The following is a 15,928-nucleotide window of genomic DNA, read 5'->3' as shown; positions in this document are numbered from 1 at the left end:
CTGCTTGATTTAGTTTAAACAGTTATTGCACACTTTCTGTAAATCCAGTGAACTTCATTTCACTTCTCAAATATCACTGTGTGTGTCTCCTATATGATATATTTAACTGACAATTTTTATTGTGACAACCAATGATTTGTACAGGAAAATAATTACTTTTCACAATGTTGCCCAAACTTTTGCATCACACTGTATTAGTATGTTTTGTCATTAGTATAATATGAAATAAATTCTACTTGTGTCAAGTCAGGTGCCAATATTTGCTGTGTAGTAGAACTGAGACATTTGTCATTATAAATGTTTATTTGAAAAAATATATAAATTCAGTAACAAAAACATTCAACATAAATATATGAAATTTAACTATTTACAGAGAGAAAGGAATAAAAAGGACCCAGCTTGGAGTGGAAGAGCCTCAGGGAGAAGGAGGAGAAAAATGAGAACATTGTTTCTGCCCTGGAGAGCTGCTGCCTCATCAGAAAACTACTGATCATTAGAGTCCAATGTTTCCAAATTTAACACACCTATGCTGTTTTCAAAAGCTAATTTATAAATTTGAAATTTCACGAATTCTCGTGTCTGAGGCGGCATGCTCTCCAGAGCAGGAACAAGGCTGAGGAGAAAATGCTCTGTTGGAGATGGGCGTGGCCTCTTTAGGGACTCAGGATGGCCAGCTCCACCGCCGATGGACCGTCCTGGGACCCGTCTCTCGCCCGCCTTCGAGCTGTCCTCCTCTGTGGGCCTGTAAAACACAGCACAAAACAACACAAAGAAATGAGGAGGCTGCTACTAGATTTTCATTTTCAAAATTGAAAAAAACCAGGATATAAACAGATTGGTTGTAGATATTTAGTAAAGGTGATCACAAGGAAATCCAAGCAAGTAAAAAGCTGTCAGTGCTTGATGTTCATACCTGCGGGTGCAGCAGCAGGAGTGGAGGGACCAGGGACTGGGGAGCCAGGAGAAGCAACAGGGGAGGACTCTGCATGATTACTTGACTCTATCAAGACAATATTAAATGTTAACAGGTTGAAGACAATAGTCATTGAGAATATTATATTATTATATACTTATTATTATATACAGTGGTCTCCCATTTATTGCAGCACATGAACAGTAGTCACAGTTCTTACAAGTTGATTCTCAAAGTGCAAACCTTTGTCGATTTTAAAACGTAAAAGTATTATGCCGCGCTTTTTCTCCGTCTGCGGCGCCACTTTCGTGCGCCTTTTTCGCTCCCGGTGCAGGTGTCTATTTCCGAATGAGGGTCATAGTTATGGGTGTTTTTGTGCTGTTTTTTCTATTGGACGTGATGGTTATCAAAACCAAACATGATAAGTTTGACAAGCGCAGGAGACACGACACGGAGGAGATTTGTCATTTGGGCTGCAGAATGCAATGCGCAGTGTTGAAAGCTGTACGGTGCAATAAAAAAAATCAGCGAAAAGGCGAAGCGGTGACGGATGAACAGCGGGGCTACTGTATACTGTTTATTAATAAACAAAATATATTCCTGTATGACAACACGCATAAATTAACTGCCTACATTAATTCATTGTAAACATACCTTCTGACTGACACTCCCCTGCTGCCTCTTTGGGCTGTCCCTGGTCCTCGGGGGAGAAGTTCCCCACGGTCTGCACCATATTTCCGCTAGTCTCCCGCGGGGTGAGGAAGGAGTCCAGAAACCCCATGACCGCGAAGAACTTCCATCTCCTCTCCGATCCTGCTGCAGACCCACTCCTCTTCTCCTTCTCTGTCCTCTTCTCCTTATTATAGGTGTCCCTGAGGCTCTTCCACTTTCTCCTGCAGATGTCCTCTGAATAAACGCATTATCTTGTTAGCGGAAAGGTATTTGTACATCAGTGGGAAAATAGCGGGACAGTAGGTGGGCTTGCTAGCTTTTGCGCGGCTTCATCGGGTCAGTCTGAAAATTAAAAAGAAGAATTTATGAACTTACCAGGTTGTCCGATCTCCTCACTTATGTGTCTCCAAGCTAGGTCCTTTTTATTCCTGTCTCGGTAGCAGTAGCAGCTAGCATCATACAGCTCGGGGTGATTAGCCACAGCACTGATTAGCTTTTCCTCCATACTGAATGAAGAATGGAGGGCTTTGGCTGGATCTGCCCCTTTGACCAAGGTCAGAGCCACGTCACCAGGCTCCTGATTGGTTGTCGCGGCGCGATTTGACGCTGGAGTTCAGTTCTTTCAACTGAGCGGTAGACACGAAATGCGCATATGCACAAAATGCAACACAAAAACTCACGCGCCTGGCTTTTTTCGCAAGTCAAACACGCCACACGCGCTACACTGACACGCATTTCAGGCGTTTTTGCGACGCTTCTGCTTCCGAATTTTTGCGGGACCGCAATCGTGTGTCATCGCGCTTTTCCATTGACTTTACATGTAAACCTGACGCTCGCGTCCATCGTGTTCGGTGTGAACACACCGTTAAGCACAAGACTCGCGTGCGGAGTGAAGCGGAAAAAAAGTGCGAGAGAGAGGGTGAGAGAAAGAAAAAAAAACCCACGGCTCGCGTCGTTCACGTCAAAGACCCGGCTCTAAGAGCCATTTCGTTCACAACCGACACATCACTAGTGGGAACATTTCCTGTCCTGATAGCAGTGAGCGCTTTGGTGTGGGCGAGGTGCCCACGGCAGCACTGCTGCTTGGTGAGAAGAGCGATACGCCCTTTCACATCAAAACGTTGTCATAAATAAGTCTCCAATAACACCAGAAAAAGTCACCAGATTTGTCGCTAGTTGCTTTTTAGAAAAAAAGTCACTAAAGGGCTCTGAAAACTCACTAAATAAGTAGGCAACACTGCCCCTGGTGTGTGCGCTCACAACAATCCCATATGGAAAAGAAATAGTAAAAACTTATATGATTTACTCATCAAAGTGGCCACTTTCTTATTACTTTCATATATTGTTTTAGTAAGTATCCAAAACATACAAGTTTCATTTATATAATTTTTCAAGGGATCTTATATCTGTTTTCACTCTTGTATGTAGACCGATACAAACTTTATAAGATTTATAAATATCTTTTCCATATGGGATGGCTGAGCCTAAACGGAGTCATGTGAGGATGCATTTTACCTCCACAAACAGCCAAGACGCGATTTGCATGTTTACATGTGGCAAGACAGTGAGGTGCTGTGGCAACATCACTACCCTCGTCAAACACCTCAGAGTAAATCATATCACAGAATATGACGAGCTTATGTTGAGGCGAACTGAAGCGGAGGAGAGGACAGGTGCTGCCAGGGTGAGACACACGTCTGTCGCAGAGTCCTTCAGTGCTGCAGGCAACGTGTTCAAATAGTGCACAACTTCAGGTTTTTTATTTCTATGTGATAATTCTGCATCATTAAGCTATAAGAACAAATAGTCTGATGTCCTGTAATCATTATGAAGCTATTATTATATTGTTTGTTTGCATCCATGTTTGTACACGTTGTTTTCTGGACATGTCTTATGTGTCACTGAGTTACTGAGTGTGTTTCCATATTTGTAAACATTGTTAGGCATGTCAGTTTTGCCTTACCCTTGTGTATTTGCTGGCTTTTCCTTCTGGCTTTTCTAATGTTTCTGCCAATTGTTCACAGTTGAAAAACTAGTAGTTTTGAGAAAACTTTTTTCTGCTGGCCATTTTGCTTTTCTAAAATGTCTGCTTAAGTTATTACTTTTCTGCTAAATCATAGTATTTCTGCTACTATATTACATTTCTACTAAGTTCTACTAAGAGTTTCTATTTCTAAATTATACTACTGTTCTACTGTTACACCATTTCTTCCAAGTTTTCATGTTTGTGCTAAATATGAACATTTCTGCTGAATTACAATACTTCTGCTATGTTGTTATGTTTCAAATTCAAATTTTATTTGTCACACACACACACAACACAGTATGACATGGGGGTGAAATGCTTGTAGCTGTACAATGCCCGACCATTAAATAACACAAAAACGTTTTACAGTATTTACAATTTACAGGTTACTACAAAATTTACAAATTAACTTAGAAATTTACAGTAAAAAAATGTGCAAATAGCAGAAAGAGATTATAAGGATTATAAATTATAGGAAATGTGTGGTGGTGCATGTGGTGATGTGATGTGTGGGAGAGTCCGGTCCTACACCTGGTTCAGGGTCCGAATAGCCTGGGGGAAGAAGCTCCTCCTCATTCTCTCTGTTTTGGCCTTAAGGGAGCGGAAGCGCTTCCCAGACCTCAGCAGTGAGAAGAGAGTTTCTGCTAAGTTATTACCTTTTTTCTAAGTTGTTATGCTTCTGTAAAATTATTAAAAGTTCAACTACTTTTCAAATAATGACTTCAGCTTCTTCAGCTGTTTTCAGCAGACAGCTTCAGCTTTAAAGCATCCACACAGCATTTTTGCAGGAAATGCAAATTTTTCTAGTTATAATTATGATATTTAATAAACACACACTGTATTTTAAAGAACATACATTAAGAAACCAATTGTATTAAATTTTTATTTCAAATATATTTCATTATATTTTCTGTCATCATTTTATTATAGATTAAGTGCAAGAGTTGTTAAGTGTGGATACGCAGCCCTGCCCTCCTGCACTATCAGCAGTGGGAGCAGCAGAAACCCCTCAACAGCAACATTTTACCCCATCAGGTAAAACATAGGCTATGTTTGCTTTGCCTTATTGCCACCTCACAACAGTGATATAGTATGATGCAATCCCATATTAGATACTTGATGAATGTGTGTTGTTGTTATTCAGCCTGGTTCAATGTGCCCCTTTTTAACTTGAGCACCCGCCCCTTTAAACATCTCTGCATGGCCCTGACCAGGAGGGGAGAGAGACACACAAACAACGAGCGCTCCCGTCCATTATTCTTGCTAATGTGACAAGCTGCAAGCCTGCATCAACCACTTCCGTGAGTACAGAACTTTCTGGCTTTTATGGAATCGTGGTTAAACAACAGCGACGACAACAGCACGCTACACACTTTTCACCACGCCTTCATCGACAGAGACCGTGAATGCACTGGGAAGCAACATGGCGGCAGCTGGTGCCCTACAATCACCGTGAGGGCTGTTTCCCTGTGTCCCTACTACCTCCTCAGAGAATTCCCACAGCTTTTCATCATCTTGGCCCTGACAACATCAGCAATCGTTTGATCTATAGTGTTACATCATATTCTATAAGGATGTTATGTGTTTGTAGACTTTCTGCCCAGTTTGACCCATTTAGCAGACGTCAGCCTGTTTAAGGCTCTGATGTCTATTCTGTGTGACTTACAGCAGTTATGACATGGTCTGATTTTCTCACCCAATAAAGGAATATTTCATATATCAGTCTACTCTTCATTCTATCAGACACAGTTATCACAGCTCGTACATTTGCTTTATACACATATGTAAGCATGGAGCCAAATGTAATAATGCCAACGTATTAAACGAACAATATTTGTCTCTTATATATAACACATCTGTATACACACTCACAGATACTCGTCTTTGAGTGAAGATTTAAGGTGATAGGACATATAAACAACTGTTCAAGCTCACTGCTGTAATATATCATAATAATCTGACTATAACTTTAATATTGGCCATATTATATTTACATTACCACAGTGAGATGACTTTAGTCTCATGACCAACATCAGCTAATTGTTATTTACTAGCTAATCTTAAATGACTGTTCAGCACAGGAATGAAGCCCAACAATCATGTTTTACGGTCCTTTGGTCTCAAATGAACAAAACATGTTCTCCTTCGTTTCTGTCACACAAAGCTGTATGACACGTTTCTCGCGGTTAGTATCATGGTTGCTAGGCAACCTGAACAGCGCGACGAAGGCAAGACCGTCCTATTTCACAAGCCTCTCACTTCCGCACTTCTCATACTTATAGTACGCACCGTGCGTAGTGCGCGTACTTCAAGCGTGCAGACCCTGAATTGGGACACAGCCTAGTGGTGCCGAGCTGGCGCACCGAGTAGTTCCTGTTACCTGCTGTGTGTCTGTTTTTACAGGTAAGCTGGGTTCCAAATAATACATATGTGATAGACAACAGTAGCAATCGAAAAGCTAGAGAGCCAGTTCACGAGTTTAAGGGTTGATAGCGACGAACCACCACCAGCTGTTGCTAAAAGCACCTTTGTTAGCTAGCAAAGTATTTACAAATAATTCTCCCGTTCATTGATCCGAGCATGCGCAGAATGACCCACAGCGCTCCTTTGATCTTCTCGAACGATCATCGTGACGTCACGGCGACATCACAATGATCCTTTGAGAAGATCAAAGGATCATTGTTTTGTCACAGCGACATCGCATTCTCTGCCACGCCCACCGAGTCTATAAATAGGAGCTCGTTCAACAGTTTACAGCAGAAAGAGACAGTTGTTTGAGACACAGCTACCCTTTGACACCCTTGAGCTTTAACCCTTTACAAAAATGTCACAGGGAGATCGGTCAAACATACTGGAGCGTATGAGAGAGCACCTCCGGCATCAAAACGCACGACTCATTGAACAAAACACACGACTCACCGAAGAACTCGAACGAGTGACTGAAATGTGCACAGAATTCAGTCACGATGTCACACAACTTGATCAAGAAAACGCACAACTCAAGCTAGAAAACGCACAACTCAGTCAAAACTACATAGAACTCAGTCAAGAATACACACAACAGAGGCAAGAGATGGCAGAACTCAGACAAACTGTGGAAAATCTTCAGCGCCCAGCGGTACGGGAACAAGAGAAAACAGAAAGAGAATCGCCTGGTTCGTGGGGTGTAAACCTACTTAAAGTAGGTTTAACTGTTGCCGGATGTGTCATTGCGTTTCCTGCAGCTTTCTGGGTCGCCTCTAAGATTTTCAGCTGAAGCGAATGTCCCGCTCTGTGGGGTCTGCCTCGAGGCCGGCGTCCGTCTGGGTCGATCCTTAATAGTCGTTTTTGCTGAGTTCTCATTGCTTCGAATCACGTGTCCATACCACCTCAGGCGGGATTCGAGCATCTTTTGAACTCGAGCCACAGTCCACCGACCTGTCATAAATACGCTATGCTCTCCTTTATGTTTGATTTAATTTTGCCCCTCACCCCCCAACCAGCCATGGCAGAAGACCGCCCCTCCCTGAGCCTGGTTCTGCCAGAGGTTTCTTCCTGTTAAAAGGGAGTTTTTCCTCTCCACCGTTGCCAGAGTGCTTGCTCATAGGGGATCATTTGATTGTTGGGGCTGAATTTTTGGATTTCATTTAATTGGCTTGAACTGAAAAATCTAAAAATTCATGTGAGGGCTTCACATAGTGGAGAGCACTACATTTGCTAACTGCTCTTTGTTTATTTGTAGATTTTGTAGTTCTTCCTACTACAAAAACTACAAATGAAAACAAGGCAGTTAGCAGCAAATGAAAATAAATAAAACACTTAAAAAAAATCTGCTACTGCTCTGTGTGTTTACTTCAGTGAACACTTGTATGTTTTTGTGTTAGAAGATTATAGATTGTCCAAAATGTCCTACAGCCTGCCAGAGTACGAAATGAGGATAAAACAGGAAGTTTGACAGCAGTGAGTTCCTGCAGCGACCTCTCGTTTCTCTCCTCAGTGCTGCATGTTCGTGAACGTGAGCCTGGACGCGAAGGACGCGGTGAAAACTCTGAGCGCTGCAGTTCGGCTCCACCATACGGCAGGTGTCGCTCAGCAAAGCGATGCAGAAAAACAACAGAAACACCAAATAGGACAGATGTTTCAGGCACGAGACGTCCCTGGGCTTTCTGAGGGGACAACAACAACAATAATAACAACAATGTGCAGTAAAACATACACTCATTCTTTTCATTTATTAAGTTCCTGTGTTGTGTTGTTTGTGTTGTGCGTAGTGCCGACGCGGGACAGTTTGCAATTGTGTAGTGCTGTTGTTCTAAGTGTGACTGTGCAATGACAATAAAGAGTCTCTCGTCTCATCTTGACGATGAGCTCGTCCACCACAGCACTGAATCCAGCTCAGTTGCAAGTTACAAAAGAAAATCATTTTTACTCGAGTACTAAAATTCATATTCAAGAAAACGCATGTTTCAGCTTCATTGCACGAGGCAGAGCAATTACGTTTCAGCGGACATCATGGCGTCCGCGTGTCCAGCTGTGGAGAGGACTCTTCTTTTGCCTTTCTTATCTTTACTAAGTAGAGACGTACAGGAAATAGTTGAGAGGGAAAGGGCCGGACTCAAACCCGTGCCGCTGCGTTCCAGCCATGTGGCATGTGGTCACCATGAGCTGAGCTCAGCCGACGTCAGAGACGCCTTTGAGTCAAACGTATGACACGTGTCCGTCTGTGGTCCTAGCTGCTGCCTCCTCGCTCCTTCAGCAGCTGCTTGAGGACACTGGACTGTTTCAGCGCTCTCAGGTTAGAGATGTCCTCCGCGATGACCGGGATCTCCTCGCCGCGATGCTCCTCGTCACCGTCGCCTTCCTCGCTGTCAGAGAGCGTGCACAGGAGAGCGTCGTTCTCGTACGTGGGGAAGTAATACCTGCGGAGCGAGACGACGTTTAGTGCTCAGGCTCAAATTAGTCCCAAAAAGGACGCCATTTTCATCAGCTGATAAAAATACTCCAAATGAAGTGTAAACATCTGTGGCGTTGACCACGTTCATCAGCAGCTGTACGCCAGCTTTAAAGCCCGCGCTCTCATTGGTTAACTCTGCAGGCGCTTCCTTAAACCTACTGCGGCTGGTCCCAGGCGGACATCTCTGGCAGTTTCATCACGTGACCTTCAGCCGCGATGTGACGCAGGGCGTCCGCCCGGCAGTCGAACATCCGCGTGCAGCCGTAGCAGTGGCTCTGATGGATCTGCCGCCGGATGAAGTTCACCAGTTTGACCTGCTGGTAGAACTTGAGGTCTGAGGGAGGACAGAACATTAGAAACACTCAGAAGGAAGAAATAGAAGCAAACTGCGCTCGAATTACCACGGCGATTTCACCCACTGAGCTCGGTCTTAAGGAGGTGGAGGTCGAAGCCGTGAGCCTCCTGCAAACACAAAACAGAAAGATGTCAGGGTCACGCACGCGACGCCCGTTACAGACTTCATAAATAACAAAACCAGAAAGCAGAGAGAAACTTTTCTGCCTCTCAGGTAAACTCGTCACTCGTGAGCACAAACTTAGAGTCACGTTTGGGAAACTGGTTCTGACTTTAAACCAGAACGTTTAATCAACGACAAAATCGGACTGCAGTCGACGTCCAATCCTAGATTTATTTATTGTTCACGAGTGTTAAGTCTAATTGTTGAATGTTGTCATCGTGTTTCTTAAATTTGTACGGTCTGAGTTCAACCTATAGGATCAAGACGTTCCTTTGTCTCTGACCTCTCCAACCACTCTGTGCTGGGGGAGCTTTTATTGCAGATGCATCCTGACAGATCTGTTGTGAGCTTCCTGCTTTTATGACACACACACACACACACACACACACACACACACACACACACACACACACACACACACACACACACACACACACACACACACGTCTTAGAACCATTGGGGGGTTTTACAGTGGGAGGTGCTTGTGTTGTATTGTGTATTGTAACTGCCATGTCAATAAATAGCTACGGGGGAAGCTGCTCTTTGAAGGACTTCGGGCCTGAGACAGGACAGGGGCGTGGGCTCCAAGAGCTGGTTCTTGACCAAAGACTTCCCTCGTTAGCGAGTGAAAAACCGGTTGAAGATGTTCTGTTATGTCTTGTTTCCTTCATGATGAATAAGTCTCTAAACTAGCGGGGCATGTGGAAACAGACCCAACAACGAGGAAACATTTTTATTTGCTCGTTAAAGTTTTGACAATCATGTATTTATTTGGAAACTTTTCAAAATAAAAGGCGCTTCATTTTAAAAGCTCTTCAGCTTCGGTCCGTCTGTGTGTGAGGGCACTTTCTGAGTAAAATCCATGTTTTGTGCGAACGATGGATTCATATGTTTGCAGAGACCTCAGGAAGCAGATCGTTTCCTGTTAGTGTGCACTGTCTCCGTTCTCCCAGAAGCCTTTGCAGAATCGTTTCAGGGATGAAAAGCAGAAAACGATATTTTCCTTCTCTGAAACTTCTACGTTCCCGTACCTTCATATGCGCGTAGATCTGCTCCAACGTCTCCGATTGGTGATCACAGAACAGACACACTGCAGAGACCGGATGAGCCTGCCAGTCCGACCAATCACTGCGGACGATACAGAGATGACACGAGCAGACATTTACACAGGATCAGAGGAGGACTAGGAAGTGGACTTGATTGAAACTTTTGCATCCAGGCTGACACAGTAAATAAGAATATTATCAGGACGGACAATCCAAGGTTCAGTATCTGGGATCGAGCCGGGGATCAAACCTCCAACCTTTCGCTGCACCTCCTGATCCACAGCTACCCCGAGCTCACAGCACCTGGTTCAGCACCTGGTTAGCGCTGGAGATCAATTTTTCCTCATGTGATCCTTCAGCGTGGTTTTATCTCGAAACGTTTTCTCGCAGTACAGACACTGCAGACTGAAGCGAGGGGAGCAAAATGAAAAGGCGCGCGAAACAAAACTTAACGCTGTGAATAAAAAGCAACGATTAGCGTACCTGTCCAGTTTGTCCTGCAGCGTGTCGAGGAACTCGCTGCAGTAGACGATGTTGTCCGGCAGTCCGATGCTGAAGGAATGCTCTCTGGCCATGTGGTTCAGCAGAGACGACCTGGAAACAGCACGTGGAGCCATTTTTAATAAACAAAAGAAAACATCAGCTGACATCATCACTGTTAGCACTGCGCTGCAGTCCTTTGGGCTTCGTCCAGAAGTTCCCATTTGGACAAGACTTCAAGATCCACGCAGCGTGCCCATAGTGGCAGACAGAGGGAAGCAGCCTCTCTCGCCATGGGCCGCTGCATGTCCAAATGTGAGGAGACCCGGAGCGGACGCGGGTTATGTCTCTCGGCGTCCTCCCGCAAGGAGCTGGAGGTGGTGGCTGTGCAGAGGGAGGCCGAGCATCTGCGAACCAACACAGTGACTGAAAATGGATGGATGGAAGCTTAACTGGAGGTAAGACACAGATCCACACAAGAACTGTGGTAAACACCAGTGAGTCACACCTTCATGCCATTCATGAACCAGCGCACACCTGCACAGGTCTCAGACCTGACCCTTAGCAGGAGAGGAAGAAGGGTGAGGAGCTGCACTGGTCTCAGATCAGCTTCTTGGTTCAGGCTCAGACATGTCACTGAATGATGTTTATGGAATTATGCGTAAAAAGCAGCTTTTTGGGGGTTGGATCATAAGAGATGACTACAGGAAGCAAAGAAGCTTTTAGTCACATGATTTCAGGAAGCTCTACCTTCTGTCTGCTTTCATCTAACACACGTGAGGTTTCCAGGACTGATGGGAATCCCGTGGCGCTTTACCTGTTTCCCGTGAACTCTTCGCTGCAGAACATGCAGAGATGATGGAAGCTGCTGTCGTCTCGCTCCTTCTGCTGCTGCTCCAGGACCTCCTCCTGTGGGAGCACAGAAGAAGAGCTCAGAGGAATTCTTCAGAAAACTACCTCAGAGTGCTCAGATATTTAAAGTGCAGAGGTTACAACGACACAAAGCGTGTCAAATCACTCAAATCTGCAATTTTTCTGATTTTTCCTGATTTTCAGACTTTGCCTCAAAATAAAGTTTAAAAGAAACGAAACTTCCAGCAGCACAAGATTCACTCAGGATGCTCCGAGTGTCACGTCTCCTCACCAGTCGTTTCTGCTGCAGCTTCTCTCGGAGGACTCTGTCTTCTGGAAGGACGTCACACAGCAGGAAGTAGTCCTCCTGCTTCTCTGTCAGGTCAGCGAGGAAGAAGAGTTTTTAATGAGTCATTAATCAGAGCTGGAGGAAGTGTACGTGGTTCACTTTGAAAGGTCAGGTCCTCTGTGGGTTTGAGTGAACTCACCGACTGGGCCCGTGGAGTTGGTTTTGATGACGCTGCAGAAATCTGTGAGCGGCTGCTCGAGGAATCTGCCCTTCCAGTACAGCAAGTACCTGATGGAGGAAACTCGTCAGTAAAAACCGACTCACAGCCAGGTTTACCGGCGCACAGAAACACTTCGTCACGGTTCATAAAAGCAGCACACTAACAGGCGTGGACATGCTGGACTTGTTGTATATATTTATACTTGTAAGGTAAGGGTTTCCCCCCATCACCCCAAATAATTACAGGAAGTCTTTGGTGAAATGATCGAGTTCCAAATGCTAAAAACATCCAAACGTGTTCCCGAGAGTTAAACGAGTGAGCCGGAGCATGTGTGGCTCGTACTTTGGGACGTCTGCGATGAGTTTGACGTCGGCGATGACAAGCTTGTGCTCCATCAGCAGGTGTCTGAGGAGGACGTCTTTCCGCGGCGGTCGGACGGACTCAGAGCAGAACAGGCAGACCAGCGGCTCGGAGCCGGGACATTGAACACCGGGAGAGCTGGAGATGTCAGCCGGCTGATCGGGGAAACACACCTGCTCCAGAATGCTGTCCTTACCTGAGAAAGCAGAAGAGAGACTACACCTTATATACCACACACACTCTACTCCAGACCAGGTGAGTCAAAACCAAGCGGAAGCGAGAATGTACAGCCTGGCATGAAGAAGCATTTCCCTCTGATCTACAAAAATCTGTCTGTATACAATTATTTTCATCACCCGTGGGGACAAAACTATGATCTAAAAGTAAAAAAATAAATAAATTAATGAATTAAATAACTCATTAATCGAACTCAGACTTTACACGCTGTTAAATCCTGAATAAACTTCACAGCTGTCAGACTGAGTACTGACTGAATATAGAGATTGCTATATAATCACAGTTAGCAGCCCAGCTATTTCCTAGCCTGCTAGCTTAGCCGGGCGGGTTCCCGCCTGCTTTTCTGATTTTTTTTAGCCTTTTTTCTGCTGATTGTGGATTCCCACAGACTCGGAGAGTCACCGACACCCAAACCTTTGCACGCAGACCACCAGATATCAGCATTAAAGCCGCGGACACGTTTAAAAGGTCACACTTACCGTCTTTACTCGGCTCGCTGGCGGCCATGTCTGGTGTCACGTGGTGCAAATAACACAAATCGAACCAATCGGAGGCCGTAAAATGCCAACGAAGCGCCTTCGCGGACCCCCGGTAAAACACGAATTAGAAAAGGTGCATTCAAGTGGTTCAAGGAAATATAAAAACTCAAGTTTCGATAGCTGAAGGTTAATTAATGTGAATGAAGTTGACTAACATGTAACGTTGGACGTTGTTGCATATATATAGCAAAGAATGTAAATCACATGAACACTCAGATCCTCAAGATATACCTGAGCGTGTTCTCTGAACATGAAAGTTTAGTGTTCATAAATCCCCATTTATTAACATTACATTAGCATATGTGTCCTCCCCTCTATTACAAATTTTTAAATGAAACGTTATTTGTGAATGTGTACCATGTGTACAGGTGTAAGGCTCCCTAAAATAAAAGTCTGAAAATAACATTTGAGTTTCTGTACAGGGGGGCACAAGAAGGCTGGATATGGTGCAAATTCTTAAATAAATGACCCAAGTTTTATACGTGAAGTCAGTTTTAAGGTGGAGTGGCTGCTGATGACACACAGCTTGGATTCGGGAATTCACTGGAAGCACGTTGTGGTCAAAGACCACTGGGGGGCACAAACAGCTCAGTGTTCATCCTGCAGTCTGACTCACTCTGTTATTCTCAAAAAAAAAAAAAAAAAAAAACTATAGATAAAAGCAATGACAGCAATACTGCAGAAATAATAAACCGTTCTCCCTTTAAGCACAGAATGAAAATATGAAAACACACTGTCAGCTGTTTTTTTTAAATATTGCAAATACATACATGATGTGATGTCATGCCATGGTGATAATCTCATATATGACACGTTATTATGACTCTGTAATCACCGAAAAGTGCTCACAGTCAGTCTTTGTGACTGCAGTTTGTTAGTCCAGCATAAAGAACAAAGTATTTCACAAACACTTTTAACCAGTATATAAAAAAATATTTTGAGTTTTAAAAGTTCATGTTCACTGGCGCACACACTACCAGACACTCCTTCTCCATGCTTCATGGTGGGAACCATGCATGTAGAGACCATCGTTCACCTTTGTGGAACCAAAGATCTCAAATTTGGACTCATCACACCAAAGCACAGATGGTCTAATGTCCATTCCCTGTGTTTCTTGGCCCAAACTAATCTCCTCTGCTTGCTATTTGACCATAAAGGCCTGATTCACACAGTCTCCTCTGAACAGCTGATGTAGAGTGTGTCTGTTACTGGAGCTCTATGTGGCATTTATCTGCGCTCTGATCTGAGTAGCTGTTAACTTGTGATTTCTGAGGCTGGTGGATGAATGTATCCTCAGCAGCAGAGGGGACTCTGGCTCTTGCTTTCCTGGGGCGGTCCTCGTGTGAGCCAGTTTCTTTGTAGCGCTTTATGGTTTTTGTGAAGTTTTTGCAATTTCCTGGATTGACTGACCTTCAGTTCTTAAAGAAATGACAGACTGTTGTTTCCTTCGCTGATTGGTTCTTGCCATAATATGAATTCTAACAGTTGTCAAATAGAGCTGTCAGCTGTGTACTAGGCCTGCACAATAAATAAAAAATTTATTGTCATCGCAATATCAGCCTGTGCGATGGGCCCATTGCAAAAGACAGCGCAAACCGCGATAATTGGGTACCTTAAAATGTTTACGCACGTGCTTTAAAGAATTTGCCAATCAAAGAAACCCCTTTACACATTTGACCAGTCGAACAGAGCCCTTCACGGCATTAACCAATCAAATGGATTAGAGGCCCGCCTCCTATGTAGGTGGGGAGCGAACAACGCTGCAGCGACGAGTCGGAGTTGTAATGGCTGAGAGCGAGACGCATGACGAGAACGCTACTGACTATGAACTCGTGGCTAAAAAATAGTACCTCGCTTATTTGGAGGTACTTTGGATTTGGTAAAGACGACGTTCTCCAAACACAGGTGCTCTGCAAAACTTGCCGAACACTCGTGGCAACCACCAGAGGAAACACGACTCCACCATCATCTTCAACACGACCACAGAGAACTGTTTGAAGAGTTCCAGAAAGACAGGGCTAGCTAATGTTGCTAATGTTAAGACAAAGAGCCCCGCAGTCCAACGGCCGTCTCTGTATCCGAGTTTTTAAAGTGGAACTCCTTATGAGAAAACGTGGAAGCGCTACAAAGAAATAACAGAGGCCATTACACATTTTTTGACAAAGACATGATGCCTATAAATACAGTTAGCAGGGAGGGCTTCACCAGTCTGATACATAAAGTGGACCGGAGATACCGCATCCCCTCAGGAAACTACTTTTCCCATGTCGCCATTCCACAAATGTACGAAACATGCCGCAAGACTAGGGTGGGTTTTAATAATCGATTCATCGATTAATATCGATTCTGGCTTGGATAACGTGATATCGATTCATTAAAATCCTGAATTGATTTTTTTAATATAAATGTATTTTGCCCGAAATTCCAGAATCTCAGGTGAAACTTCACAAAATTTTGACAACCACCAAACATTTAAAACAGTGAATGAGAGCAGGAACACAGATTCTGCACAGAGACGTAAACACAAAGCGCCGACGGATCAGGATCAGTGAGATGTGACTTTCTCACCCGACGGCACGGACACGCTCGGGGCTGAAAGCCGACAGCTCGCTGATTCTGATGTTTCGGCGGGTCCGCGCTTTGTGTTCACGCCGTTTTTGCACAGATTCTAAAGCTGTTAGTTTGATCTCTCTCCAAACAACATTGACCGAACCAGCAGCAAAAGAAGATCCAAACGCTTCACATAAACATCGTCATGAATTCACTCTGACTGTTGCTGTTTTGCTTCCACCAGGATAAAATCACACTTCATGCACAGCTCTCTCTCTCTCTCTGTACTTCAA

At 44.3% G+C, this 15,928-nt stretch overlaps 2 protein-coding genes across 2 annotated transcripts; both read right to left on the bottom strand.

The window, feature by feature from the left end:
* Window positions 1–284: 284 nt before the first annotated feature.
* Window positions 285–2,297, bottom strand: LOC112434478 (uncharacterized). Its single transcript, XM_076887105.1, has 4 exons — window positions 1,961–2,297; window positions 1,568–1,819; window positions 914–1,000; window positions 285–742 (listed from the first exon to the last, which is right to left on the bottom strand). Exons 1-4 carry the CDS (start codon window positions 2,088–2,090, stop codon window positions 654–656), a joined length of 558 nt encoding a protein of 185 aa, XP_076743220.1. The 5' UTR covers window positions 2,091–2,297; the 3' UTR covers window positions 285–653.
* A 5,506-nt stretch (window positions 2,298–7,803) lies between these two features.
* On the bottom strand, window positions 7,804–13,106 carry LOC112431459 (zinc finger protein 277-like). Its single transcript, XM_076886964.1, has 10 exons — window positions 13,026–13,106; window positions 12,292–12,505; window positions 11,929–12,017; window positions 11,733–11,815; window positions 11,406–11,497; window positions 10,592–10,702; window positions 10,094–10,190; window positions 8,964–9,006; window positions 8,704–8,878; window positions 7,804–8,509 (listed from the first exon to the last, which is right to left on the bottom strand). Exons 1-10 carry the CDS (start codon window positions 13,051–13,053, stop codon window positions 8,320–8,322), a joined length of 1,122 nt encoding a protein of 373 aa, XP_076743079.1. The 5' UTR covers window positions 13,054–13,106; the 3' UTR covers window positions 7,804–8,319.
* Between the last annotated feature and the right edge of the window lie 2,822 nt (window positions 13,107–15,928).

Source organism: Maylandia zebra, linkage group LG7, assembly GCF_041146795.1.
Source record: "Maylandia zebra isolate NMK-2024a linkage group LG7, Mzebra_GT3a, whole genome shotgun sequence".
In the NCBI taxonomy this organism is placed as follows: domain Eukaryota; kingdom Metazoa; phylum Chordata; class Actinopteri; order Cichliformes; family Cichlidae; genus Maylandia; species Maylandia zebra.
Note: the sequence above shows the minus strand (reverse complement) of the source record. Positions and strands in the feature narration are given on the sequence as shown.